General features: G+C 36.6%; 2 protein-coding genes across 4 annotated transcripts; one reads left to right on the top strand and one right to left on the bottom strand.

The window, feature by feature from the left end:
* Positions 1-1,952: 1,952 nt before the first annotated feature.
* Positions 1,953-5,763, bottom strand: LOC131021994 (protein root UVB sensitive 3-like). 2 transcript variants are annotated; one of them, XM_057951336.1, is made up of 7 exons: positions 5,183-5,762; positions 3,056-3,115; positions 2,933-2,971; positions 2,794-2,856; positions 2,633-2,689; positions 2,439-2,502; positions 1,953-2,211 (listed from the first exon to the last, which is right to left on the bottom strand). In XM_057951336.1, exons 3-7 carry the CDS (start codon positions 2,945-2,947, stop codon positions 2,180-2,182), a joined length of 231 nt encoding a protein of 76 aa, XP_057807319.1. In that variant the 5' UTR covers positions 2,948-2,971; positions 3,056-3,115; positions 5,183-5,762; the 3' UTR covers positions 1,953-2,179. The 2 variants fall into 2 exon arrangements, with proteins under 2 accessions (XP_057807319.1, XP_057807318.1); XM_057951335.1 differs by having other exon boundaries at positions 1,956-2,174; positions 5,183-5,763.
* Positions 5,764-7,102: 1,339 nt separating this feature from the next.
* On the top strand, positions 7,103-26,368 carry LOC131021995 (uncharacterized). Of its 2 annotated transcripts, none has more exons than XM_057951337.1 (51): positions 7,103-7,339; positions 9,312-9,609; positions 9,768-9,996; positions 10,086-10,425; positions 10,521-10,634; positions 10,758-10,886; positions 11,009-11,197; positions 11,281-11,475; positions 11,585-11,722; positions 11,934-12,053; positions 12,132-12,382; positions 12,845-12,948; positions 13,977-14,071; positions 14,148-14,387; positions 14,637-14,846; positions 14,958-15,033; positions 15,181-15,248; positions 16,250-16,395; positions 16,543-16,651; positions 16,727-16,873; positions 17,016-17,063; positions 17,131-17,259; positions 17,356-17,595; positions 17,666-17,797; positions 17,888-17,973; positions 18,065-18,170; positions 18,272-18,370; positions 18,512-18,664; positions 19,373-19,555; positions 19,663-19,901; positions 20,014-20,137; positions 20,211-20,336; positions 20,473-20,517; positions 20,619-20,696; positions 20,771-20,887; positions 20,985-21,111; positions 21,186-21,286; positions 21,360-21,494; positions 21,620-21,715; positions 22,836-22,982; positions 23,066-23,194; positions 23,296-23,343; positions 23,423-23,569; positions 23,765-23,826; positions 24,558-24,711; positions 24,798-24,989; positions 25,069-25,173; positions 25,271-25,405; positions 25,547-25,777; positions 25,854-25,955; positions 26,031-26,368. In XM_057951337.1, the coding sequence occupies exons 1-51, from the start codon at positions 7,241-7,243 to the stop codon at positions 26,181-26,183; spliced, it is 7,266 nt and encodes a 2,421-aa protein (XP_057807320.1). In that variant the 5' UTR covers positions 7,103-7,240; the 3' UTR covers positions 26,184-26,368. The 2 variants fall into 2 exon arrangements, with proteins under 2 accessions (XP_057807320.1, XP_057807321.1); XM_057951338.1 differs by having other exon boundaries at positions 7,116-7,339; positions 18,275-18,370.
* Positions 26,369-26,869: the final 501 nt, after the last annotated feature.

Consider the following 26,869-nt stretch of genomic DNA (forward strand, 5'->3'; position numbering starts at 1 on the left):
TCACGGTTGAATATAGTCTCATCATCTGTCTCTCATTCGATTCTTTCAACTCTCTATCTCTCATACACATAATGTATATATACATAGAGCATAAGTGATGATCTTAGACGCCAACTTCTCTTCACTTTCAACTATGCCGCCATCTTTCTTTTCACTATAGTCTCCAAATTTTGAGCAACTGAATTGATTCTGAGCATCGTTTGAAAATTTAAACGTAACTTTGAAAGGCAAATTTGCCGACAACTTAATAGTAAATGCTCTCGTACATCTCAAATTCGATTTGAGGCAAAAAAAAAAAAATATAAGCAACTAGCAGTTCGAAGAAGAAGAGGATCGAAGGCGGAGACCGCCGTGCCTAGTCAAAGGAATATCACTTGACTGTCGCCGATAACTCTAAAATTTTAAGTGAGGAAGTAACTGCGTTGTTGACGCTGAGCTAGGGTTTGCAGAAGATTCTTTCCTTATGCGTCAAACCCTATAGTATATGCGGATCTTCCCTTGGTTTCGCAGGAATCTCCCCCAGAAGGTAAGTGGATATCCTTCATTTTCCAGATTCGCGTCAGAATCCACGTTGCTATGCCCTTGTTTCGCCCAATGTATGCATCTTTTTTGGCCTCCACTCCTTTGTCTTCTGTCCCCTTGCTCCGGTCTAGTCCTTGATTCATGGGCGCCATGCCCTGAACACGACATGATCCCACACGTTACTCAGCCTCGGCAGAGTGCAATGACGCCTTGCCCTTATATGACTTCGAGTGATTGCCTCTCTTGTGAAATGGAGCCTGTTATGCCTTGGTACATGCCTGCAAATCTTTGTGAAATATAACATGTCCTCCCAAACACAAACGACACAAAACAAACTCGATCTATACCATAAATGTACTCAAAAGAGCACAAAAACGGGCTTGTCAGTTATATCATTGTAACATTCATTATTAATTGTTAATTCAAAATTATCAATAGATAAGTATATATTTTTTTGATGCAAAATTATCAATACATAAGTATGACATGCCATTTATAAATATCATTTTTAGAAACTATATATGAAAAATAATTGAAAACAAAAGTTATTCCCCATGTCCAACAAAACATGAGTCGTTTCTTTTTTGCACGAGATTTAAGAAAGTAGTACTTTAGTGTGTTAAGTGTGGTATGTGAAAAAATGAATAATGAGAAATTCTTTTGCCATATAAGGAAACGTAACAAGTTTTGTGAAACGACCTAAAAATGAATACGACTCATGTTTCACTACTAGAAAAACGCTCATAGATAACGGATTTTATCCGTTATCTATGAGCAAAAAAACCGTTGTGTATAGTGGTGTTATCTATTCTATACGTCATAGACAACGGTTTCAAAACCGTTATGTATAGTAGCATAGATAACGGTACGATGTGTCATACATAACGGTTCGCATCCGTTATCTATAACGGTTATACATAACGGTTTTTCACCGTTATGTATTAACATTTTTCCGTTATGTATTAATTTTTTTTTTTATCATAGTTAACAGTTTTTTGCACTTTTTATAACGGTTTTAACCGTTATCTTTGATAGAATACATAACGGTTTTTCACCGTTATGTATTAAGATTTTTCCGTTATGTATTAATTTTTTTTTTATTTTTTTTATCATAGTTAACAGTTTTTTGCACTTTTTATAACGGTTTTAACCGTTATCTTTGATAGAATACATAACGGTTTTTTGCACTTTTTATAACGATTTTTGCACTTTTTATAACGATTTTAACCGTTATCTTTAATTAGAATACATAACGATTTTTTGCACATTTTATAACAGTTTTTTGCACTTTATATAATTGTAGTATATTTTTAAATTTTGCTATTTTTATAAAACGACAAAATGATAAAATCAACGATAACAATATTATATATCATCCAAAAAATTCATACATTATTATACAAATGAACCAAATATCAAGTATACATCATTATGGCATATTCCGATTCAAAATTGAAAATACCAACTACCTTATAGCTAAAACAAAAATCTATCATACAATGTTTCTAGCACCAAGTCCTCAAGAACTAGTTAATCAACCTGCTATGATTCTCTGGTCGTCTTTTGACCTCAAGCCATCCCAAGCTACCATAGCCCATGTACTTTACTGAGATTCTCGCAGTCCCCACAGCCCATGTACTTTACTGGTTCTCCTGCATCACTTTTCTTCTTCTTTATCTGGAATAAAGGCTGAATAGGTTTTTGAGAAAAAACTAAACCGTAAACCCTAGAATAAAGCTGCAAAATCTTGTTCAAAATCGATAAAGATGAAATCTAAATCAGAGAGAAATACTCAAAAAGAACACTACTATAATATATAAACAATATTATGCCGTCCAATCAAATATTCAAATAATAGTAGCAACAATAACAGAAATGATAATGGCAAATAGAACTATAGAAGTGGACAGTTTTACCGAGGTCATTCATGAGATCTGCAACAAGACGCCACATTTTGGCATTGCTATCCAGGTCTGCCCCCTAATGAAAAGAGAATGTAGTGTTAGGGGTCTTAATCACGTCACCAGACAACAATTCATGGAAAGACATTTTTCTTTTTGTTATTTCCCATGTATAATATTTATAACTTAAAAAACCAGTGAAATGTTACCTGGTAAAATGTAAACAAAACACCTCCAAGCATTCCAGTTAAATCTCTTAGAAACCACTGGCATAGTTTTCAGAATGGAAATTAGAAACAGATAGCTTTCAAATGATTATCATCTTGCACCATGTAAAAATAAATAAATAAAATCATAGACAAATGTATACCTGAAATGTGGCCCCAATAACTGTGGCCGATTTCTCACCAACCCCAATAGCACTTAGAAGAGCCTAAAGCAACTAATATGTGCATATTAGTGCTACAAATGACAGATCAAAAGGCTAAAGATTGTAACAATATAATTACATGGGTGGAAAGCATTGTTCTCACATAAGTCGAAAGGCCCTGCAAGAAACCGGACCAATCAATTTCAAGGGCAAAAGAGCTCCAGCTTTAATGAAAAAACCAGAAAAACAAAGGATAGGCAACCTGCAATGAATCCCATATTTGAAAAGGGACATAATCAGGAGTGACGCTGCCCGGAAACCCCTGCATTTTTTAGCCAATTTCAGATCAAATGGAATTTCTTCTAACACCAATCAAGTTTATTCATAAAAAAATGATGAAGTTCTTGCAACTGTCACAGAATGTATCGACCATTAATTGATGCAACTGTCAAAGATTGGGCACGAAAATCACCTTAGCAACTGTCAAAGTTCTTTAAATGCTTTATTCAACTTAACAAAAGCTTGACAGCAATACAGTTTCTGTTGAAACTCAACATATAACTCATATTTTGGCCAAATAAAAGCTATAAGATCTCAAATACATCATCTTACTACACATTAGCATGCTTTAGCTTGAAATTTAAATCATATTTAACTCATCAACACCAAGAAAGCAAGTTATAACACAACCAATCACCACAAGTTATAACACACCACACTCACATACATAATTCTAGTTTGACCCAGTTTGTGATAAAGTTCATAGCACATTCATCCTGAATAAAGTAAAGCAAATGAGAACATAGGATAAAGAGACAAATAGTAGAAGTACAAAGATCATAGGAAAACAAGGAGAATGATATCAAATAGAAAAATGCTACACGTACGGCCACAGGGACACTATTTAAATCTCAAACTTGACAACAAATACAAAAACACCATATACTTCAAACAATAAATATATCATTCCTGCTCACGGAATCAACGACATTGTAACTATGAGTATATACCAAAAACCACATGCATCAATAGAAAGATGAGTTAATAGTTTTACCCACAAATGTCCAATAGAATGTCATCTAAACTAACCCACAAATGTAAAGGATAACTTAACAAAAATAGAATGTCAAATGCTAAAGTATCTTAACATTCAAACTAATTGTCACAGAGGATACTGGTTATTCACTAAATATTAGACCATTATTAGAGATATCTAGCTATATTCAGAGGTTATATACGGCATTAGCTATTGGCAACATATAGGCTAGATGTTGATGCAGATATTGATTACAAATGAATTGTACTCGTATAAGCTAGACAATAGATCAGTAAACCCTTCTTCCCACTCTTCACAAGTATCTTAGCGACAAGTTAAAACATATCTTCGAATAATAAAACAAGAAAATAGAGCAAGAAGCTACAGAACAAAACAAAGGCACACACCAAGCCTATAACTTTAGAAAAGATAAAAAAACCCTAAATATCAGCCCCAACCACAAATGCAGATAATACAAATGGATGTCAAAGAGGACAAAGCCCGAGCTCAGGAAACGATGTAATCAGCAGGCGGCCACAAAACGTGAAAGAACTTAACCAGCCTATGGTCATATTTAAACAAGAAAACACACTTAGATATTACAAGTGTTGGAAATTGAGGCCCATATATAACAAGCACTATGATATATGGTGAAAATTAGCAGACACCTAAAATTCAGGTAGAACAGTGTTAATCTCTAACTACGAAAAACAGTAAGCAACACACAAACAAGCCACAAAGGGGTAAGTAAGAAGAAGTCATACAAACATTTAAACTAACCAGTTACGAGATGAAAATCCCACTAAAATCCGAAAACCGTGCACCAAATAAACTAGCAACAGGTAAAACTTATCAATCATAACCAAAAACAGCAGGAAATCAACAGATGTATTTCCACCGAGATCTTCCAAATCATGTTCAACTTAAAAGGCAAACACCCAAATCCTAAAAATAGACGAATTTCACCAACAGCAACAAAATTAAATTCACCGAATACCAATAAAGCTACCACCTTTAACTCACATCAACAAACCAGCACCGCATATCTCTCCCACACAAGCCTAGAAAGATATCAAAATATCAACTTCAACAATCGAACCCCCCAACAAAATCAAGAAAAAGCAACAAAGAAAAACGAAAAGCTGGAAATAAAGCAAAAGGGGGAAACAATGAATAGCTACAACAGTTAATAATTATATCTGCCCTTGCCTTTTATCTCGAAAGTCAAATCGATTTTTCTGCAGAATCTGAGGCGAAAATCTGAAAATTAGGGCTTTCTTAAAAAAAATTAGGGCATTTGTTTTCCTGTGGGAATTGGGAAAATTAGAGACGACATAGAGAGGGAAAGCTTACCAGCGGCGGCCTCACCGGAAGCTCACGGCCGAAACGACAGATAGAGGATGAGAGGAGAATTAGGGCTTTCCCCCTTTCCTGCCTCGATTATGTGGAGTTGAGAAGAGAACCGGCCGTAGAACACCATCGGCTCGCCGATCCTCGGACCACCAGTAACGATGGGCGGAGATTTTTTATGGAAGACATACATTCAATAACTAGGGCTGCGCAGATTTTGGTTGGAGGAGATAGGGGCTGCTGATTTTGATTTAGGGCTTGGGTTAAAAATGGTTTGAATAGAATATAAAGGGTATTGTCTGCTGCTTAGCATGTGAGGCTGTGTAACCACGGGAGATCGGAGGAGGCAGGAGTGACGGCAGAGAGGCCGACAACGAGGGTAAGAGAGGTAGAGAGATGAGACTGAGAGTTGCTGGCCGTTAGCACGACGAGAGGTAGAGGAGGCGGGTCTCAGGAATCGGCTGGGCAGCGAGTGCCAGGCGGCGGTGGTCGTGGCGGCGTGTCGCGACGGCGGTGGCAGGGCAGGACGATGGTGAAGACTGAAGAGAGAAAGAGTCTAGGTTCGATTTGGGGAAATTTGGTGGGGTGGGTTAGAGTTTTGATTTTCTATAATAATATTAAATTTAAAAATAAATACAAAAATAATACATAACAGTATTCGGGCCTCATATATAACGGTTCCATAATACCGTTATGTATGCAACTAATAGATAACGGTCATACATAACGGATTACATCATATCGTTATCTATGCCTATGGATAACATTACATAGATAACGGAAATATGCAAAACCGTTATCTATTGTAGAAAATGCGCTCACACATAACGGTTTTTTAAAAAAACCGTTATGTATGGAGTGTTATGTATGTGAAATTTTGTAGTAGTGTTTCGTGGGTCGGAGGGAGTACTAATTACGAGATTTTGTAATCGTTATTATATATTTCTTAAATGTTCAAAATTTATTTATATTTGTTGACTAAATGTTCATGAAAGAAGTCATAAATAAATACATGTGTTAAAAGTTCATATATGTCATAAATCTTATCTATATTAATATTTTGATCATTTTATTTTTGTTTATTAATTATTTTATATACATTTACTGAACATTTTAGATAAAAATATGCCATTACATACTCACTCTTATTCAAATTATAAATCATCCTAAATTTTGACACACATATTCTAATTTAACTTTAATTAATGACAATTAATTAAAACAAAATGATGAATTAAAAAATGGATCAACTTATTATTTAGTTGTATCTTCTTACATCCAATTAATGTCTCTTTAATAAATGAGATTAATTGTAGACGACTTATAATATAAAATTAATGCAAATCACTAAAATGACATACAATTAGGATATGATGGAGTATTTAATATTGTCATAGGGGAGAGTAGAAAAATTATAACAAAAAAAATATTTGTATGACTTATAATAGACGAAATGAACAAATAAAACTAAAAAAAAGTTATTTTTAAAAATAGTAATGTTATTTTGGCGGGAAACACAACATACTATTTTTGCAAATCACTAAACCGACATAATATTAAAAGAGGAGGGAGTATTTAATATGATTATATAGGATACAGTTAGGCTACAAACTCATTTTATAATAAAAACTACGAACCATGAAACTATGAGTAGAAAAAATTATTTAAAAAAGATATTTGTATGATTTAGAATAGACGAAATGAATAAATAAATAAAGTTAAAAAAATATTTATTTCTAAAAAGAATAAAGTGTTTGGGCGAAAACACGACTTATTATTTTTGTAAGCGGTTTTCCTTTTATATATGTAGAAAAATATATAGAAATATAAATATAGATATAGATATGGATATAGATTATCCAAGTAATACCGGGTCGGGCGGCCCAACACCCGGGTCATCCATATAAAATCCAATGCGCAAATCACTCGACTCATTCGCTAGCATTTTAGACTCTCGTCTCTTTTAATTTCATTTCATAAATCTCTTCCATTTGCAAACCCTAGCAATTTCTGTTCGTTGAATCTCATAAAATTTAAGAGTAATCTGCAATTCACCCAACCATGGTTCCGTTCTCCTCCAAGCTTTCCGGTCAGATTAGGTTTCTGCTGCAGAATTTGAACGATTCCAACTCCGATTCGGTTTTCCAAGAACTATGCAAGGTACGCACATTGAATTTAGATGTTTCTTGCATTATCGAACTTAATTCAAATGCGTGCCTTTCATTTTGTCTTGTTTCTTTGCTTTTCTTGGTTTGACTGATGATCTTGTGTTTGTACTGTAAAACCCTTGGCCTTTAACTACGATGAATGGGCTTTGTGCGCGAACTAAGTTTATATTCACTGTTTTACAATTGTTTGCTTTGCGGTATTGTTTTAATCATCACATAGTATTATTATTGGACAAAGGTAAACTATAGTTTATTCTCATGTATGGTTTAGAACCTTCTAAACATTGATCTCTGCTCAATTTTGAAACCGAATTAGAAAGTTCACGAAGTCACTACTGTTTTTGGACGAGCTCCGCCACCTAGTTGAGATGATAGTTGTTTCTGTAATGTTGTATTCCTGTGATAGTTACAGCTGCTGTCCATTTGATATTATGTGCAGTTTTAGTCTTCAGCCAGTTCATATTTGATGGTCATATATATATATACATTTTTCGTGAGAACGCGAGAACCATTACAATTAATGCATCCCCATTAAAAATTAATGCATTCGTTGTTAAAATTAATGCACTCGAAAAAAAAAAAATTTTACTCTCTCTGGGATTCAAACCAAGTGATGCATTCATCCAGCAAGATGAAGCGTCCACCGTAGATCTTGGTAATGGAAGGGCTGAGAATGGTTCTCTGTTCTTATTTTATGTAGTAGTTCTTACTTGAACCTCTCCATACACACACACTCTCTCTCTCTCTCTCTCTTTAGAGGCCAATATATGTATGTTGTTTAAAACCATAAGAATCTACTTTTTTATATCCCAATGTAAACTTTTTTGTGGTATTTACACTTTAATAATCTGACTTCGTTTGGAACATTTTTACTGCAGAGGGGCTTCTGTAGTTTTTGTTTCTTTAATATGTAGTCAGACTTCATTCTCTCTGCTTTTGGCATCAGTTAATAATGAATGGTTTCTTTCTATTTTCTTTTTCGGTGGAGTTGTGATGTATTTTATGCACATGGTTTATCTTTTCGAGTTGGGCCTGATTTAGGATTTCTTTACTATGTAAAGTAAGAGAACTCCTAAACTTGCAGAATATTGATAAGGTTGTTTTTATTCTCATGAAGTCATCTTGATGTGGCAACTGGCAAGGCAACAATCAATTGCATTTCTGTTGCATTTGAGTGGCATTGTAGTTAATCTTAATGCTTTTAATTGCAATGATGCTCACATTTTTTAGTTACAACATAATCCTAGCTGGTTGATTTATATGCACTTTCTGATTTTTATCCTGTGTTAACCAAGCTTAATTCTAAAAGCAATTTGACGTAGAAGTAGAATACAGCAATGAAGAATTTATCCTGACATAGGTGGGTGTCTTTTCCTTTACGAGTTGGGTTGATAACTTCATAGAATGTCAAAGCACAAAGCTTGCTCGTTTTTAATAGAAATGTTACTGAGTTGACAAATGCTCAAAATAACATAAATTCTTCATGTAAATGCAAAAAATGAGGATTAATTTTGTATTTTTATGGTGAAGAAGCTTCGTCCTCAATTAATTGTTCCCTTGTGTAAGTTTTTTGCTTTTCTCATGAATGAAATATGGGACGTTCTCTGCTTTGACATTTATTTTGTTTGTATTTTGGTCTTGAAGTAGCCATAGGCTGAATTATAATTGGGTTATATTTTTGTAAAAACTTTTGAACCAGCTTCACCTTGTCAGCTACAAAACTAAGAGCATCAATTCCTTTGAATTTCTAATCTTGCAAGAAAAGAGGTCAACATAATATTTTATGAAAAACGAGTGAGAAGAATGCCTAGGTCATGCAATCTGGTTAAACTGAGGTGTATTTTGGAAATTAATCAGTGATTAGACTTTGCACCAATATGCGAATTTTTTTGCATTGTGTTTGTTAATTCTTGTTTCTGACATTGGCGATAATATATTTTGTTGCTACTATGCTCCTCTGACAGTGTACAATGCATGGAATGGTGGGTAGCATATCACTGCTCCAAGCCTGTTTCGACCACCTCAATATTTATTCCAGGGATTTGAAGGATATGAAGCTGCAACCGATATTTGCTTCAATATTCAAACATTTCTTGGATAAACCTAACTTTAGTTCAATATTAAGTGAGTCACTGCAGACTAAAGCCATCAATGAAGAACTACTGCAGAATCTTTCTGATGCTTTACACTTGTCGGTACCTGAGAAAATTGGAGTTGGCCTTGCTTTGTCTGATGCTGAAGATCATGATACCAGGATGTGCGGTTAGTCATTCTCTTCCTTATACATACATGTACACATGTATATTATATATTTGTTTGATTGTAAGAGTTTGAAAACATTCAGCAGTTTATTGTTTTATCTTCGTGGAGTTCTTCTAGATGTTCCACTAAACCTGCAAACTTATTCTTGGTTTATGCAGGAACAAATTTCTGCATGAGTCAGATTACAGAGTTGTGTGCCAATCCTGTTGCATTGGAGTCTACTGAGCTAATTCAGCATATTCTTGTGCTGCTTAGTCGATCTGAAGGCCTCTCCAAGCATGTAGATTCGTTCATGCAAATGTTATCTCTTGTGCAACTGAAGGATGGGGCACAATTTGTCATCACACCTTTTCTTCACGATGAACTACATGGAGATAACTTCTTCAGGTGCTTTCCCTTGCAGTTCCTAGTGCATAAATAGACTATAATTTATTTTGGAAACCATTGTTACCTTTATGCTTGTTTATATGCTGCAGACACTTAGAGTTGTTGAATGAGGGGGGTGAAGATGATTTTGATGCCATTCTAGCAGAAATGGAGAAAGAAATTAGCATGGCTGATGTGATGTGTGAGCTAGGATATGGATGCACTGCCAATGTGGCTCAATGCAAAGAAATGTTGTCTCTTTTCTTACCGCTTACCGATGCCACAGTTGCAAAGATACTTGGTACGATTGCCAGAACTTATGCAGGTCTCGATGACAGCCAAAATGTCTTTGCTACATTTCGCTCTGCCCTTGGTGGTAATGGTGTCCCGGATGTGCCATCTTTGAATTCTTGGAATGTTGATGTCCTTGTAGATTCACTCAAGCAGCTTGTATGTTCCATGCTTCTAGTTTATTGATTAATTTTTAACATATTTTCCCAATTATGAAAGTGTCCCATTATTTTGGTTTGATTATTTTGTTTCAGGCTCTGGGAACTAACTGGATTAATGTCATGGAGAAGCTGGATCATGAGGGATTTTATATCCCTAATGAAGCAGCATTCTTATTTTTCATGTCTGTCTACAAGCATGCCTGCCAGGTAGAACTTGACATTCAATTTCAACCTTATCATCCTTCATCTATTACTTTAGGAATGTAAAGAATCAAGCATGATACGCAATCTGTTATTCTCAATTTCTCTTTCGCTGGTCTAATTTTTCAGGAACCATTCCCTCTCCATGCTATTTGTGGATCTGTCTGGAAGAATGTTGAGGGTCAGCTATCTTTTCTAAAATATGCAGTCTCTGCGTCTCCTGAAGTGTTTACATTTGCTCATTCTGAAAGGCAGCTGGTATGCTTGCTACAAATGTTAAGTTGTTGCTTAATGACGCAGTGACTACTTGTCGCAATTTTATCTTTTCCAATAAAGCCATGCCATCTGAAGTGAGTTTATAATGTTTTTTTGTTGTGCAGTCCTATGATGACACCGTGCTTGGACATACATTGCAGTCTGGACCAAATCGTGCTTGGTCATGTCATGACCTGCTGGTGGTTCTGTGTCAGCTATCAGAGATGGGCCATGCAAGTTTCGTGAGATCTGTCCTTGAATTTCCTCTTAATAACTTCCCAGAACTGTTGCTTCTTGGGATGGCCAATGTTAATGTAGGCGACCTCAGATATGATCTTTGTTTTTTATTCTGATTTTTACATGGTTTCTTGTTTATTAACCCAATTACAACTGGCAGACTGCGTATAATCTCATTCAGAACGAGGTGGCATCTGCTGTGCTCCCAATGGCTCTTAAAAGTTCTTCTGCAAGTGGTTTATTGTACACTCTGTGGCATGTTAATCCAAACATGTTGCTACGTGGACTTATAGATACTGTGAATCTTGATCCAGACAGTATCTCTAGGATTGTGGATGCTTGCCAGGAAATAAAGGTCTCGACTTCTTACCACTCGTAAATGTGCTATATTAGTGCTTTTTGATATATACCCCATTAATTGTCAAACTTGGCATCTTAATATATCTGCTTAAATGTTTTCACAGGTTTTTTCCCAAGTACTAGATATGTTTCCTTTTTACTTTGGCATTCGCTTGGCTGTACTTGCATCTAAGAAAGGCATCATGGACCTTGACAGCTGGTTGACCACTCAATTAGTGTCAAGTAAAGATGCTTTCTATGAGGTAAGTGTTTTCTCTTTTTTAAATCCCTCCCTATTAAGATTCCCTGGGATGAAAGAAATAAAATTCATCATCTATTGTGAAAAGTAATCATTCCCTACGAGAATATTTGCGAAGACTAATTTTAGAATTGGAATCTGCCATCTTGCCACGAGGCCCATTGTGATCTCTAATTATTGTAATTCCAATATCTGGTTTATGTGTATGCCTCCAGGAATGCATCAAGTTTCTGAAGGATGTTCAGATTGGAGATCAGGACATTTCTCCTAATCACTTCCAACCTTCTGTTCCTCTTTTGAATATTTATTTAGAAGCTTGTTCCACGATCTTAAAGGTAAAATTGCGACATAGATTTTTATCTCAGCCAGCTTGAGATCACTAGTATGTGACCTTTCATAAAATTGTTATACAGGTACTTCAGTCTCATGCTGGTGTGCTTTCTTCTAATCACTTATCTGAGGAAATTGAGAAATTGGATCTCTCTCATATGCGTGCTACTTCAAGAATGAGAAGTGCTGGGGGTTCTGATGCCGCTGCTGATAGTTATGCTGATGACATTGAAACAGAAGCAAACTCATACTTCCATCAAATGTTTTCTGGTCATCTGTCTATTGATGCTATGATTCAAATGCTCACTCGATTCAAGGAATCTTCAGACAAAAGGTACTAGCCCCCCCCCCCACCCCTCGCTAAATTATAAGATCATCAATCTAGTATGTTGCTTGGAAAGGTTCACACAAATTTGGATTATCGACTCCAAACTGTGGTTATTTGTTATGAATATGATGATGACACTAAACCAGGCCTTCACACCGCTACTCATGTTGTTTCTCTTGAGCTATTAAGCCTATTATTCCAAGTATTTTAATGGACTCTATTGCTCTACATCACCAAGTTCCTGTTTTGATGGAATTCATATATCAAAAACTTAGTATCTTATTAGAATTAGTAAAATTTAAATTAGCACATCCTTGAAAAATTCTTGTTTGTAAGTGGTCAATATTTCAATTGAATAGCATGACTTCTATGTGGTGAATTTATGGTCACATAGACTTTGCTGCTTCATTTACTGAGGCTGTGATGGAGAATACTGCTGGCTCTGAAGGGTTGTGGGCATTTTGACAGGGAACAGTCTATATATGAGTGCATGATCGCTAACTTATTTGAGGAATACAAATTTTTCTCAAAGTACCCTGAAAGGCAGCTGAGGGTGGCAGCAGTTCTTTTTGGTGAGATCTTATTTACTGATTGTTCTTATATACTGAAACTATTTTTGCTGCTCAAAATAGTTGTATGAATTTTCCGGTATGATCTGTGCATGAGATTATTGAATCCATAGTCTGGTTTTGTTGTTGGATTTGTCATGATGTTTCACCAAAAATTCTTGACATCTCATACCTCTTAGCTTGTCATTTTTCTTTATTCTTATTCATGTTGGATTGATTTTAAGCATCAAGTAGCTGGTTCCTAATTTTGAAGGCAATTTAAATTTATTTATATGAAAATGATAACCAATGAGTTATAATATTATAGAAGAAGTGTTATATGCGACCACTTCCAGAAAACTAAAAAATCATCTCTCACCGTTGTTTCTTAATTTATTGCATTATTTTAGCAACAGGTTTAGTATTTGACAAAACTGTTAAATAAGGCAGTTACTTCTTTCCAGAAGACCCATTAAATTCTACCTCCCTCCCTTGTTTTCCACTTCCTGTGATCTTTCTCATGATCTTAATATTTTTGCAAAGCTGAAATGTAGCTGCAGTGTGTTTCCACTTCTATGTCCGGGTGACTTCAAGAATCATGTAGGTTCATATGGGAAGATCTAATTAATGGTTGGACATGCAATAAAAAATCTAATTAAAATGCCTGGAATAACCATAACCAGGGGAGTATCTATACTATTCAGATTTCTACATATTTGATGGAAAGAGTTATTTTGTTGAATTGATCTGTTAGGTCAAGTTCTTCAACAATTTTATTTCATTCTGAACATCTCTTATATGTCATTAAGGTAGTCTTATACATAATCTACTGTTTTTGAGTTTGTTTATCTTTACCAGTCCATTTGATGATTATGTTTGATATAACTAATTCTTGTTGCTTGCATGCATGTAAGAGTCACTGAGTCAACATGAACCCAGATAATTAGGCTGTTAAATATTCTGCAACCTTCCTATGCTAGATGTGATGTTCTCCCATTCTAAATTTTCCAGCTTGCTGATAATGTTATCCTTTGTGAATGCTTATGTTTCAGGGTCACTCATTAAACATCAACTCGTGACTCACCTTACACTTGGTATCGCTTTACGAGCTGTTTTAGATGCTTTGAGGAAGCCTACAGATTCAAAAGTTTGTTCCTTTCACATGTTATCAATTGATGTCATTATTTTGAATCTCAGTGTGACCTTGGCTTTATGACATGCAGATGTTCTCCTTTGGGACTAAGGCATTGGAGCAGTTTGTGGACCGTATGATTGAGTGGCCACAGTACTGCAATCATATCCTGCAAATATCTCATTTGCGTGCAGCTCATTCAGAACTTGTAGCATTTATAGAGAGGGCACTTAACAGGATCTCAGCTGCTCATAGTGAACCTGATGTTGTCCATAGTGCCATTACTGATCACCATCATGGTCTTATTCAATCTTCTGCTCCAAATCTGGAGGTATTAAACATTGTAAAGTCATCTTCCTGTTAAGTAGTTGAACCTGCATATCAGAAACAGATGAATGTTTTCCTAGAAAACATGACAATGTGAAAGTGCTTTTTGGGTTGTCATAATTCAAATGGGTCTTCCCACATGCCTATATGTGTTTTTTGGTATTGCCCTGTCTATGTGGTTGTGGATAGTACTTCTAGTCCAAGTGATTTACGTGAACTCGTGTTCACTGCAATTGTGTCCTTTTGTTTTCAGATTGCAGGCTCGCCATTTTCTCTCATTGGACCAGTCAGCACACAGTCTGGATTACCAGTTTCCTCTTCGATCCCACTACCACAGAGACCACCAAGTTCTCTAGATGAGAGGAGGCCCCCTGTGACTCTTTCTAATTACATGAAACCAGCGCAATCATCTGCTGTGCAGCCTGTTATTGCTCCTTCGAGTGATACACCTATGCTTCAGAAGGCAAGTAACACAGTCTTTGTCTACTATGATGTAGTTCAATTGATGTTTGTTCCATTTGTACCTTGTTTTGTCTGTATTTCGTGAGCTAATCTACTCAAACTCCCAATGCAGTCACACAGTGGAGCTGTGCTGTCAATACAATCTGCGTCACCAGGTTTTCCACGATCATCTAGATCAACCTCAGCAAGTAATTCTCACTTTTAGCTGTTTTGTAACTGCTCTCTGTTTTTTCTTAGCTCCCCTCCCCCCAGCAAAATAATTGAACCCTGTGCTACTTTCTCCCCTAGTGCGCTTGTGGGTTGTGGTTGCATTAACAGTGGGACTGATGTTACAGGGTTTGGCTCTGCCTTAAACATTGAGACCTTGGTTGCTGCAGCTGAGAGAAGAGAAACTCCCATAGAGGTGATTGGTTGTAACTTTCTTATACATTTTTTCTGTCTCTGTTTATACTTGATCCCTTTGGTTTCCGTGTGCTTTTACTTTGGGGATTTTTCTTCCTTGTTTATCGACTCCTTTTTGAGTGACTTGTAGTTTTGATTGGTCTCTTTGGCTACCTCTATGCTAACTTAGCGTACTCTCAAAAGTAATATAAAAACGGTTGTATTCTCAAATCAATTTCTGTTTCTTGAATTGTCAATAACTACTCATGTTTATCTAGATACTTGTACAGTTATGATGATATAGAGATGACACACATGTACATGGAAGCTTATTATTTGGAACTGCCTGGAAATGAGTATATCAGAAATATAGTTCCTACATACATTCTTAAAATGATGATGGCTTGCTCTCTTAGATAGAAGTTACTTTCCGAAAGTGTGCTCTCACTTGTAATGATGTACTTCATAAATTCTCAACTAGTCAAGGGTTAAGTGTGTACTTGAGACATTCCTTAAAACTCATTTGAAGACTGTGCCAATTGAATATTATCAGGATCTGCAGAGTATCAAAATCAAGTTAGACCAATTTTCCTGACTTCATATCTTTGGTGCTACCTTCAGAAGTGAAAAATCATTATTATGTACTGATATGAATTGCGATCCGATCTAGAAAACAATGTTCTGTTTTTAACTGGCTTCCTATTCAACCGTTCTTACTACCATCCCTAGCTTGTACTGGTAGTCAATATTTAGCACAGCGTGACACCTCCATTCATAGATGTTGGTTCATGGTCGAATAGAATCCTGTTTCCAGCCCTCTGTGCTTTGTGGTATCAAATGGTTATTGTTCCTAATCCTGGCTGGGACTGTGAAGGTGTGTTTCATAGTATATTCGAAGGCTATGTTGTCTATGCGTCCTATCTGTGTTTTATAGACTAGTCCATTACCTATGATGTTAATCTAATCTGCTGTTATTGTTTGTTCCCTATCAGTATCTGACTGTTTCGTCCATCTCTGGAACAGGCTCCAGCATCAGAAGCTCAGGACAAGATTTCTTTTATTATAAATAACTTGTCTGCTGCAAATGTTGATGCTAAAGCGAAAGAATTCAGCGAAATTCTAAATCCACAATACTATCCCTGGTTTGCACAGTATATGGTTATGAAGAGGTATAGATTTGGTTGGCCAATACATACCTTATCTGAAACATTTCTCTGGATATAACTTACTTTGGAGTTATTCTTCCTGTCTGGCATTTTGAAATAAAATAGAATGATTTCTTGACCTTTTCAATTCCTTATGTCTTTTCTTGGCAGGGCAAGCATTGAAACAAATTTTCATGATTTGTACTTGAAGTTTCTTGATAAAGTAAATTTGAAACCTTTGAACAGAGAGATTATACAAGCCACTTATGAAAACTGCAAGGTTTGATTTTGTTTACTTACTTTATTTCCTTTGGAAAAGCTGGTGTTTATTCTATGTTATTTGTACTATGTTCAGGTTCTCTTGGGATCCGATCTTATAAAGTCTAGTGTGGAAGAACGATCACTGCTGAAAAATTTAGGAAGCTGGCTTGGGAAGATTACAATCGGCAAAAATCAAGTTCTAAGGGCGCGGGAGATAGATCCAAAATCTCTGATTATAGAGGTTTCTTTTCTTCTATTTTGTTTTTGGGTTCACTTCATAATGTCGGAGTTGGATTTTCTGATACTTCCATGTAGCCACGATTATCTTCTTGATTTGAATTTTTTGACATGTCAAAATACATTATTTCTGTATTCTTTTGTAGGCATATGTAAAGGGACTCATGATAGCTGTCATTCCTTTTACCTCAAAGGTATGATCTATGGTTTTTTTTAATGCACTTGCAAATCTGACTTTATTGACTTAATATGTCGTTTTAGATTCTGGAACCCTGTTCGAACAGTATTGCATATCAGCCTCCTAACCCGTGGACAATGGGAATTCTTGGGTTGCTTGCTGAGATTTATGCAATGCCAAATTTGAAGATGAATCTCAAATTTGAGATTGAGGTAATTCTGTATACACAGATCTGGTTATTCTTTGCTCGAGGGGCTCATTTTCTAAATTTGAGACTATTTTTTTAATTGAGATCTCTTTGGTTTCAGGTCCTGTTTAAGCATTTAAGTGTTGACCTTAAGGATGTCACACCTACTTCTCTTCTGAAGGACAGAGTCCGAGAAGTTGAAGGTAATCCTGATTTCTCGAATAAGGATGTTGGATCTTCACAACCACCAATAATGAATGAAGTGAAATCTGGAATAATACCAACACTGAACCAAGTTGAGATGCCCCTTGATGTTGCTACCTCTCCCCATCCTGGTGGCCACTCTCGTATAATGTCTCAGGTTAGTGCTTCAGTTGTTTTATTTTGATTTAGTAGTATGATTGGAGGTGATTTTGTAATTACGATAACAGTATGCTGCACCTCTCCATCATTCATCTGGAACTTTGACGGAGGATGAGAAGCTAGTTAGCTTGGGCTTTTCTGACCAGCTTCCTTCTGCTCAAGGCCTTCTACAAGGACAGACACAATATGCAGTTAACCAGGCCTGTCTAGAGTTCCACTTGTATTTATAATTCGAATGATTTTCTATTTAAATATTGACTGCTAATCTATTCTCTTTCATAATGTTGCAGGTTCCTGTACCGGCAGCTAATATTGAACAACAAGTTGTTGTTAATAAAAAGCTTCAGGCTTATGGCTTACACTTGCATTTCCAGAGGTCTGAATCAATAACTGAAATTGTTCAATTCTATTTAACAATTGAACTCATCAACCGATTTTCAGTTGTCTGTATGTTTTATTTCCTTCAGTGTACTTCCAATTGCCATGGATAGAGCTGTTAAAGAAATAGTGTCCAGTATTGTGCAACGTAGTGTTTCTATTGCGACTCAGACAACTAAGGAACTTGTCTTGAAGGTTTATTTCTTTCCAATTTGTTGATTCTGAAGGGTCCTTGTTTCAGTAGTGCATATTAAAATGCAAATTGTTTTCTTAAGAGGTTATGTGTTTTTAAATAGCAGGACTATGCCATGGAGCCCGATGAGACCCTTATACGAAATGCAGCACATTTGATGGTAGCAAGGTTGGCGGGAAGTCTTGCTCACGTAACCTGCAAGGTATAGCGCTTTGCCTGCTTTATAGGACGACCTTTCTTTAATTACTTGCTGGTGTTAAAAGTTAATGATCTTCTGAATTGTCAGAATATCACTTTTATATTCATTGTGTGCTGATTTAAGAGGCGTTTTCTTGATTTTTAGGAACCTTTACGTGGTTCAATATCAAGCCAGCTTAGAAGCTCTCTTCAGGGATTGACCATAACAAGTGATCTTCTAGAACAAGCAGTTCAACTGGTGACTAATGATAATCTGGACCTAGGCTGTGTTTTAATTGAACAAGCTGCAACTGAGAAGGTAAGCCTCTCTCTCTCTCTCTCTGGTCTGTTTGTGGACGAAAAGTTACATTAAATTTTCTTGTGAGCTTTGTTTCACTGGTATTGTTCACGTCTTATTTTAAAATGAATTTGTAAGTTTTTATTATGATCAAAGAAATACTGTGTCATGCTCATGCAAGCGTGACGGTGGACTTTTGTTTTGGGTTGATGAGACAAAAAATATTAATGAATGCGTGACGGTGGACTTATGCTTTCTTGAACAGCTTAAATGTTACACCACTAGACCAACACACACACACAGTGCGTGCTTTTTTTAACAGCTTAAATGTTATACATAAGTCATGCATGTTTCCATGTCGTGTAAAGCATCGATGCATATCATGTCTGACCAACTTACTTGCTTTAACTCAAGTGGATGATGAAGGTCCTTCCGATGTATATGAAATGGGTCCTAAATCCTAATGGTTGGATCCTATGAGGTAGTGTGTGTGGATGTGTAGAGATACAGTTTGTGAAGTTGGTGGTCTGCTGATATTTTCTCTCTTGTGAATCTGGAGTATGTTGATGTTTTCTCTGTTGAAGGGGCTTTGCTTAATAGAGCAATAATATTAGCAAATAACCGAAATCACTTTCGGTACAGTCCTGTGTTATTTTAGTATATATTATTTGGGTATATAACTCATATTGTTTATATTATGTCCTTGTTGCATTATAACCTCGTTTACAGGCAGTTCAAACCATTGATGGGGACATAGCTCAACAGCTTTCTATTAGGAGAAAGCATAGAGAAAGTGTTGGTGCCACATTTTTTGATGCTAGCCTTTATGCACAAGGTCAAATGGGCGTTTTACCGGAGGCCCTTCGTCCTAAACCAGGCCACCTATCCCATTCACAGCAGCGAGTTTATGAGGTGATTATTTGACAAATTCTCATACATCTAACTAAGTTGATTCACACGATCAGATATCTTATCAAGTTCATCTGTGCTCATTTCATTTTCTGTCATTTTGTTTGCAGGATTTTGCTCGGTTTCCAGGGCAGAATCGATCCACCCAAAGCTCTAATGCAGTTCCAGTTGGCCCCTCTGCTTCATCAGGAGGTGGTGGATTGTCACGGCAATTTGCATCTACATCTGGCCAAATCAGTGGTAGCATTTACTCGTCTGGCCTTGTTAGCACTGGAATTGGTGCTGTGCCCCAGACATTGGAAATTGGCTCTGACGAGATAGAACCTGTTGGATCCCATATTCCTCCAAGGTTTGTTAGTTCAGGTTTTCTTTTGATTGTCATGTCATTTATTAGTTCTCCTTTTCCCCATAACAAAATAAAATAAAGATTCAAATTAATAAATTATGGTGATCATATTCAGTGTTCCGTCAACTCACATTTCAATTGGTGATGGTCCACAAACTCCTGAAAATGACACCAGTCCTTCATTCCCTCCTACTTCGACCACTGATCTGCAATTGATGGAACCTTCTAGCTCTGCAAAAGTGAGTACATTTTGTCTAAATACTATATTTGTTTGCATGTGCACTTTTTGACCTTAGAAATCTGCTAATGCAGGAACCCGGAAATGCTGCACAGCCTACTAATGCAACTCTGTCTTCCGAGCGTCCTGGAACTAATGTCTCAGAGCCTTTGATAACCACTGGTGATGCACTGGATAAGTACCAGACTATCTCAGAGAAGGTATATCTACTATCTGCCTTTTATGGTATATGGATGGATTTATCTCATATGCTGAGAGTTTAGTCCTTGGAATCAGCGTGTGGTGATCGGTATACTTTATTTTGGCTTTTAACATACTTGTCAAAACACCTTTCAGCTTGAAAATCAGTTGGCTAATGAAGCGAGAGAGGTTGAGATTCAGGTAAAAAGGCCATATCACGTTCATCTCATTATATGCTCTCCATTGCTACACATATCCTAGATTTCAGTTAAGTGATCTGACTGTCAATATGATCTTTACAGGCAGTTATTGCCGAGGTTCCTGCAGTCATCCTTAGGTGCATCAGCCGAGATGAGGCAGCCTTGGCTGTGGCTCAGAAGGTGATCATTGCTCTGGTTCACATTTGACTGCCGTCCTGAAAATCATCTTACTTAGGATGCCTTTGTTGCTGCAGGCTTTTAAGGGTTTGTACGAAAATGCATCAAACAGTGCACATGTCGATGCTCACCTGGCAATCCTGTCTGCTATACGTGATGTCAGCAAGCTTGTGGTTAAGGAGCTCACTAGTTGGGTATGTCCAATTCAAATTTATTGTCTTTTTTGGTCCAGCAGGGAGTGTCTTCATTGCATTTTATTAACACATAATTGATTATTGTCTCAATTAACAGGTGATATACTCTGAGGAGGATAGGAAATTCAATAGAGATATCACGATAGGTCTTATTCGCAGCGAGTTATTGAACCTTGGGGAGTATAATGTTCACATGGCGAAGCTTCTTGATGCTGGGAGAAACAGTACGTATAGCAATTTTTTTGTTTAGTATGATGAATTGAAGATATTAACAGAGTTCACTCTGTCTGTTGTGCAGAGGCCGCAACTGAATTTGCCATTTCTCTCATACAAACTTTGGTTATGAATGATTCTAAAGTGATATCGGAGCTTCACAATCTTGTTGATGCTCTGGCAAAGGCATGTCTGCTTTCAGTTATGTCTGGGATATTATGTATTATTTGGAGTTGCTAACTATTTCCCTAATTTTCAGCTTGCTGCAAGACCTGGATCCCCAGAGTCATTACAACAGCTGATTGAAATAGCTAAGAACCCTGCTAATGCTGGCAATTTGTCTCCTTTGGCTGTTGGTAAAGAAGAAATTGCACGAACCCCTAGGGACAAAAAGGTCCTCAAAGTATTTTATTTTCTTTTTATATCCCCGTCTCTCACACACTTGCCACATGCGTACACATGTTCACCACTCTCTGGCCTCTTGAATTTTTTCAGTAATCTCTGAAATCTTTTTTTCAGTCGGTGGAACAGGCCACTGGGCTTCCTGGAACAAGCAGGGAAGAGTTCAATGTGACGGACTTGGTGGATTTTGATCCTGCAGGTTTCTCTGAACAGGTGCTAAATATTGGCTCTACCTATCATTTTGTAAATCTGTATGTAGTACAATGATGGTTTTGAAAGATATTTGATGGACTTATGAGCTTTTCCCAATTAATGCTTTAGGAAATTTTCTCTACGTTGACTTGCATAGTATTCCCAGCAATTTGTCGTCTTGTCTTTAGATTAATTTCTGAGCTTGAAAATTGAACGGCTTTAGTAGCATTTGCATACTCATCATAGTTATGAATAGCGCACATCGCGCGCGCTATTCGCGCATCGCGCTGATAGCGCTGGTCGCGCATCGCGCTGATCGCGTGCGCTATTGAGAAGTCTGCATGCAATGTTTTAAAAAATGATTTGAAACAGCGCTTGAACGCCGCCTTGAAGCGGTGCGGTAGGAATAGGATCCCGTTTGGCAAGCGGCGTTCACATAGGTGCTGCGAAAATTCATGGGCTGAATGAATTTTAGCCTTAATTTAAATGGGCTTTAATAATTTAGGAGTAATTAGAGTTTTAATTGAAGTAAAAGACTCCAGATTATAAAAATTAAGAAAAAAACCTAGCAGCAGCACAACGCACCGACCCAACTTCTCTCTCCTCTCCTATTCTCTCCAACTCACAGCAGCAGTCTCGAGGAGCAGCTGCCAGATTATAAAAATTAAGAAAAAACCCCCTGTTTTTATATTAACTAGACATATTATGCATGTTTTTTTTATGATTATGATATATATTATGTCTTTATATATTTCTGCGCGATATATTCAAATAGCGCGCGATTCGCGATGCGCGATCACCCTAGGACAGGTTTGCGCGATCGTGCGCGATGCGCGATTAATAACTATGATACTCATTACAACATTTAGCTGATTTCCCTGGACCTCTTTTAACTGAGTATTTCAGAACAAGTTTTAGAGAATTAATTGCTCTGAGGTTATATTTTTAGTATATTTATTTTAATCAATATAAATCCAACTTCAAATCGATTTAGGTTTTTCACATGTGCACTTTATTACTTTATGCATGCTTATTTATCATGTATAGTTCTCTGATGGTTCTTTGTTAATGGAAGTCAGAGCTTTTCTCTTATTTATCATATGTACTGACCTTTGGTTTTCAAAATTGATACCTGACTCAGGTATCTGTGTTGTTTGCTGAATGGTACCAAATATGTGAACTTCCCGGACCAAATGATGTGGCTTGTGCTCGCCATGTCTCACTCTTGCAACAGAGAGGGCTGCTTAAAGGTGATGAGACGACGGACCGGTTTTTCCGCAGGATTATGGTGAGGGTCCTATTCCACCCTTTCAATAATTAACAATATAGTTCAATTTCAATGGATTTTTATGTATTACGGTCCGAATTCAGGAACTCTCTGTATCACATTGTCTATCATCGGAGGTTATTAATTCTAGCTCTTCCCCTTCAACCCAAGGGCAGCCACTTTCATTCCTTGCTATTGATATATATGCAAAGTTAGTTTTCTCAGTTCTGAAGGTAAGCATCTCATTTTGGTACTTTTGGGAACAAAATGTATTTAAAATCTCTATAATCTTGGTTCTACATACCATCTGCACTAAATCTTTCAAACCTTCCAGTTTTGCCCTGTGGATCAGGGTTCCAGTAAACTTTCGCTTCTGCCCAAGGTATGCGCCAGAATTAGAAACTTGATTGTTTCATGTAGTGTGTCTGTATTTATAATGTACTGTAACATGGTTTCTTAAGGTTCTTGCTGTTACGGTGAAATTTATTCTAAAAGATGCTGAGGAGAGAAAGGCTTCATTTAATCCGAGGCCGTACTTTAGATTGTTTGTTAATTGGCTGCTTGATTTGTGTTCGTTGGACCCAGTATTTGAAGGTGCAAATTTTCAGGTACTGCATTTGTGCATTTAGTTCAGCAATGTGGTCATAAGTTTGTTAGTTCATGCTTTCTTTCTTTTTTACCATTTTTTTAAACAATGCTATAATTCCCAGATTTAATTTCTCATCCAGGTTTCTATTTAACTATAACATTTTGGATTGTACTGCTACTGTTTCTAACTCTGAATTGTCTTTAAACCTTCTCAGGTATTGACTGCTTTGGCAAATGCCTTCCATGCAATTCAGCCTCTCAAGGTCCCAGGGTTCAGGTTTGTGCTTATATTTGGCTAGTTGCTCGTATTAATCTAGGTAGAATATATGATTTGAAGTGTCTCTGGCATATTGTGCTCACATATATTAGTGTACATCCACAAGTTGATAAGATATATTTAAATTTTTGTGTGGTGTATTTGTAAGTGGGATTTTTCTCTCTTTGGGGGGGGGGGGGGGGGAGGAGATGTTCATGAACGAAATAGTCTGCGTATTTATTTTGAGTCGGACTTCTTACTTTCAAATTAATTTGATTTTTGCTTTAGTCAGGATTGTTGCAGTATTACATTATTGCCACAAAGTCACATCCATAGCACTCAATTTATTACATTCTGCTTTCTAGAATAAATTATATATAAATCTTAGGTCTTTGATATCTATGAATAACGGGTGATTAGTTCTGTTCCTATTTCTCTTTTTTTTTTTTAGCCCTGAAAACCGCCTGGCGAATCAATACCTCATTTGCTCTATTTTCAACCCCAGCCAAGCATTGTCTTGACTCTTGAGGTTTAGAATTGTGGATATGGGTTCGGATGATATGCTTGGCTTTTTTTGTCTGTTCTTTCTATTTACTTATTATTTTGGGAACACTGCCCGTAATTCATTTCATATAAAAATTACGATCAGCTGCATATTTTGAGGGATGATAATAATATTCCTTCCAGTACCATATTGTGTTGCCACTGAAGCTGCTCAATTTTGTATGACTGACTTGTCTAGCTGCTTTCAGCTTTGCATGGCTGGAGTTGGTTAGTCATAGAAGTTTTATGCCAAAGTTGCTCACTGCAAATGCACAAAAAGGGTGGCCGTATTTTCAGAGATTACTGGTGGACTTGTTCCAGTTCATGGAACCATTCCTGAGGAATGCTGAACTTGGGGAACCGGTTTGTATACAATTCCTGGACAATTTCCATGTTCCCAAGCATTATTGTGTTGATGTTGATGCAACATGAATCTTCTATATCTCTAGGTGCAATTTCTATACAAAGGGACACTCCGAGTGTTGTTGGTGCTTCTTCATGATTTCCCGGAGTTCCTTTGTGATTATCATTTCAGCTTTTGTGATGTCATCCCCCCGAGCTGCATACAAATGCGAAATATAATCCTTAGTGCATTTCCTCGCAATATGAGGCTTCCGGATCCTTCTACTCCCAACTTAAAGGTCAATAACCGAACTTAATATTATATGTTTGCTTGGACTGTATGATAGTTGCTGAGTGCCACATTATGTGATGATGCAGATTGACCTTCTGGCGGAGATTAGTCAATCGCCTAGAATTCTTTCAGAGGTTGATGCTGCTCTTAAAGCAAAGCAGATCAAGAACGATGTTGATGAGTATCTGAAGGTAAACATGAGGGAAAAAAAAAAAAGTTTTAACGATTAAGCTGTGGTTTCAAAACTTTCTTCTGTGGTTCTCATGTTATAAGCAAATTCTGCTGCAGACTAGGCAACAAGGATCCCCGTTTCTCACTGATTTAAAGCAGAAGCTTCTACTCTCTCCAAGTGATGCTGCACGTGCTGGGACTCGTTACAATGTTCCTTTAGTTAACTCTCTTGTTCTTTATGTTGGGATGCAGGTGCGTCATTCCGAGTTTCAGTTACCTATTAAACTTAATCCGCTCCTCTTTCTTCAATCATTTTGCGTTTTACCTCGCATATTTGTGGTCTTTTAACTTCTATCTAAATTTAAAAAAAAATCATTTGGAAATTCTGTTTAGGCTATTCAGCAACTGCAAGCAAGAACTCCTCCTCACGCCCAATCCATGACTAATATGAGTGCATTCTTGGTGAGTGCTGCTCTTGATATTTTCCAAACCTTGATAATGGATCTCGATACAGAGGGCCGCTATCTGTTCCTGAACGCCGTTGCCAACCAATTGCGTTATCCAAACAACCACACCCATTACTTCTCCTTTATTCTTCTTTATCTGTTCGCTGAATCGAACCAGGTGCGTATGGGCTTGGAGAAATTTCCCTTGATTGAATCTCAACGTATGTTGTATTTATATCATCTACTTGATGCAGGAAATGATTCAGGAGCAGATCACTAGAGTCTTATTGGAACGTCTGATTGTGAATAGGCCTCACCCATGGGGGCTTCTGATTACATTCATCGAGCTAATCAAGGTAAACATGATTAAATCTTTATTAGTTATTTCCAAAGGGCTTTATTTTCTAAGACGCTTGTTTATGGCACGACAGAATCCGCGGTACAACTTCTGGAGTCGGTCGTTTACGAGGTGCGCACCGGAGATCGAGAAGCTATTTGAATCTGTGTCGAGGTCTTGTGGAGGCCCCAAACCTGTTGACGACAGTGTAGTATCTGGTGGTGGGATACCGGACAACCTTCATTGAACATCTTGTACATTCTCCATTTTCCCTTTTATGTTATGTAGAATATCTCTAATTTCTTGTCTTACTAGTACCCGTTCCCGTGCGATATACGGGTTACGATATGTTTTATTATTTTTAAATGTTAAATTATGTAAAAATGTTAAATGTCTTTATATATGGTAGCAAAAAAAATTATGTTAATTTAAGTATTTGTATTTGACTTAAAATAGTGTGTAGTAATTTTTAAATTATTGATTGTGGTAACTTTTAACATGAAGTTTATTCACTCTCATGGATATAATTCAAGATGAACTATATTAAATATCTTATAATTTAATATAATTCAGTAATTTGAATTTTTGTTAAAATTATTACAATATTTGTCTACATCAACATTTTTGGCATGCTAGGTAGCTTTAATTTAGTCAAAAATAAAAATTACTACAATCGATAAATTAGTATTTTTGTTAAAATTCTTACAATCTGATTTGTCGACATCAACATTTTTGGCATTGCTAAGTAAGCTTTAATCTTTAATTTAATTAAAAATAAAAATTACTACAATCGATAAATTAGTGCATCTTTTTTATATATTTTAAAATTCATGTTAAAAATTAAAATTGGTCCTTGATGTGTTTATTTAGAAATTCATGTTAGAAATTAAAATTCATGTTAAAAATTTAGCCAATAACTCTTTTTTTAGAATG

The sequence above is a fragment of the Salvia miltiorrhiza genome, chromosome 4, assembly GCF_028751815.1.
Source record: "Salvia miltiorrhiza cultivar Shanhuang (shh) chromosome 4, IMPLAD_Smil_shh, whole genome shotgun sequence".
NCBI classification, from domain to species: Eukaryota; Viridiplantae; Streptophyta; class Magnoliopsida; order Lamiales; family Lamiaceae; genus Salvia; species Salvia miltiorrhiza.

Excerpts from the sequence above, each read along its gene's own strand:
- LOC131021994 (XM_057951335.1), bottom strand. Across the intron at positions 2,690-2,793 it reads TTATTGGGGCCACATTTCAG|TGGTTTCTAAGAGATTTAAC; the intron begins GTATACATTTGT and ends AAACTATGCCAG. Across the intron at positions 2,175-2,438 it reads AGATCTCATGAATGACCTCG|GAGAACCAGTAAAGTACATG; the intron begins GTAAAACTGTCC and ends AAAGTGATGCAG.
- LOC131021995 (XM_057951337.1), top strand. The coding sequence starts at position 7,241 with ATGGTTCCGTTCTCCTCCAAGCTTTCCGGTCAGATTAGGTTTCTGCTG. Across the intron at positions 16,652-16,726 it reads CCACTTATGAAAACTGCAAG|GTTCTCTTGGGATCCGATCT; the intron begins GTTTGATTTTGT and ends TACTATGTTCAG. Across the intron at positions 25,956-26,030 it reads CATTCATCGAGCTAATCAAG|AATCCGCGGTACAACTTCTG; the intron begins GTAAACATGATT and ends ATGGCACGACAG.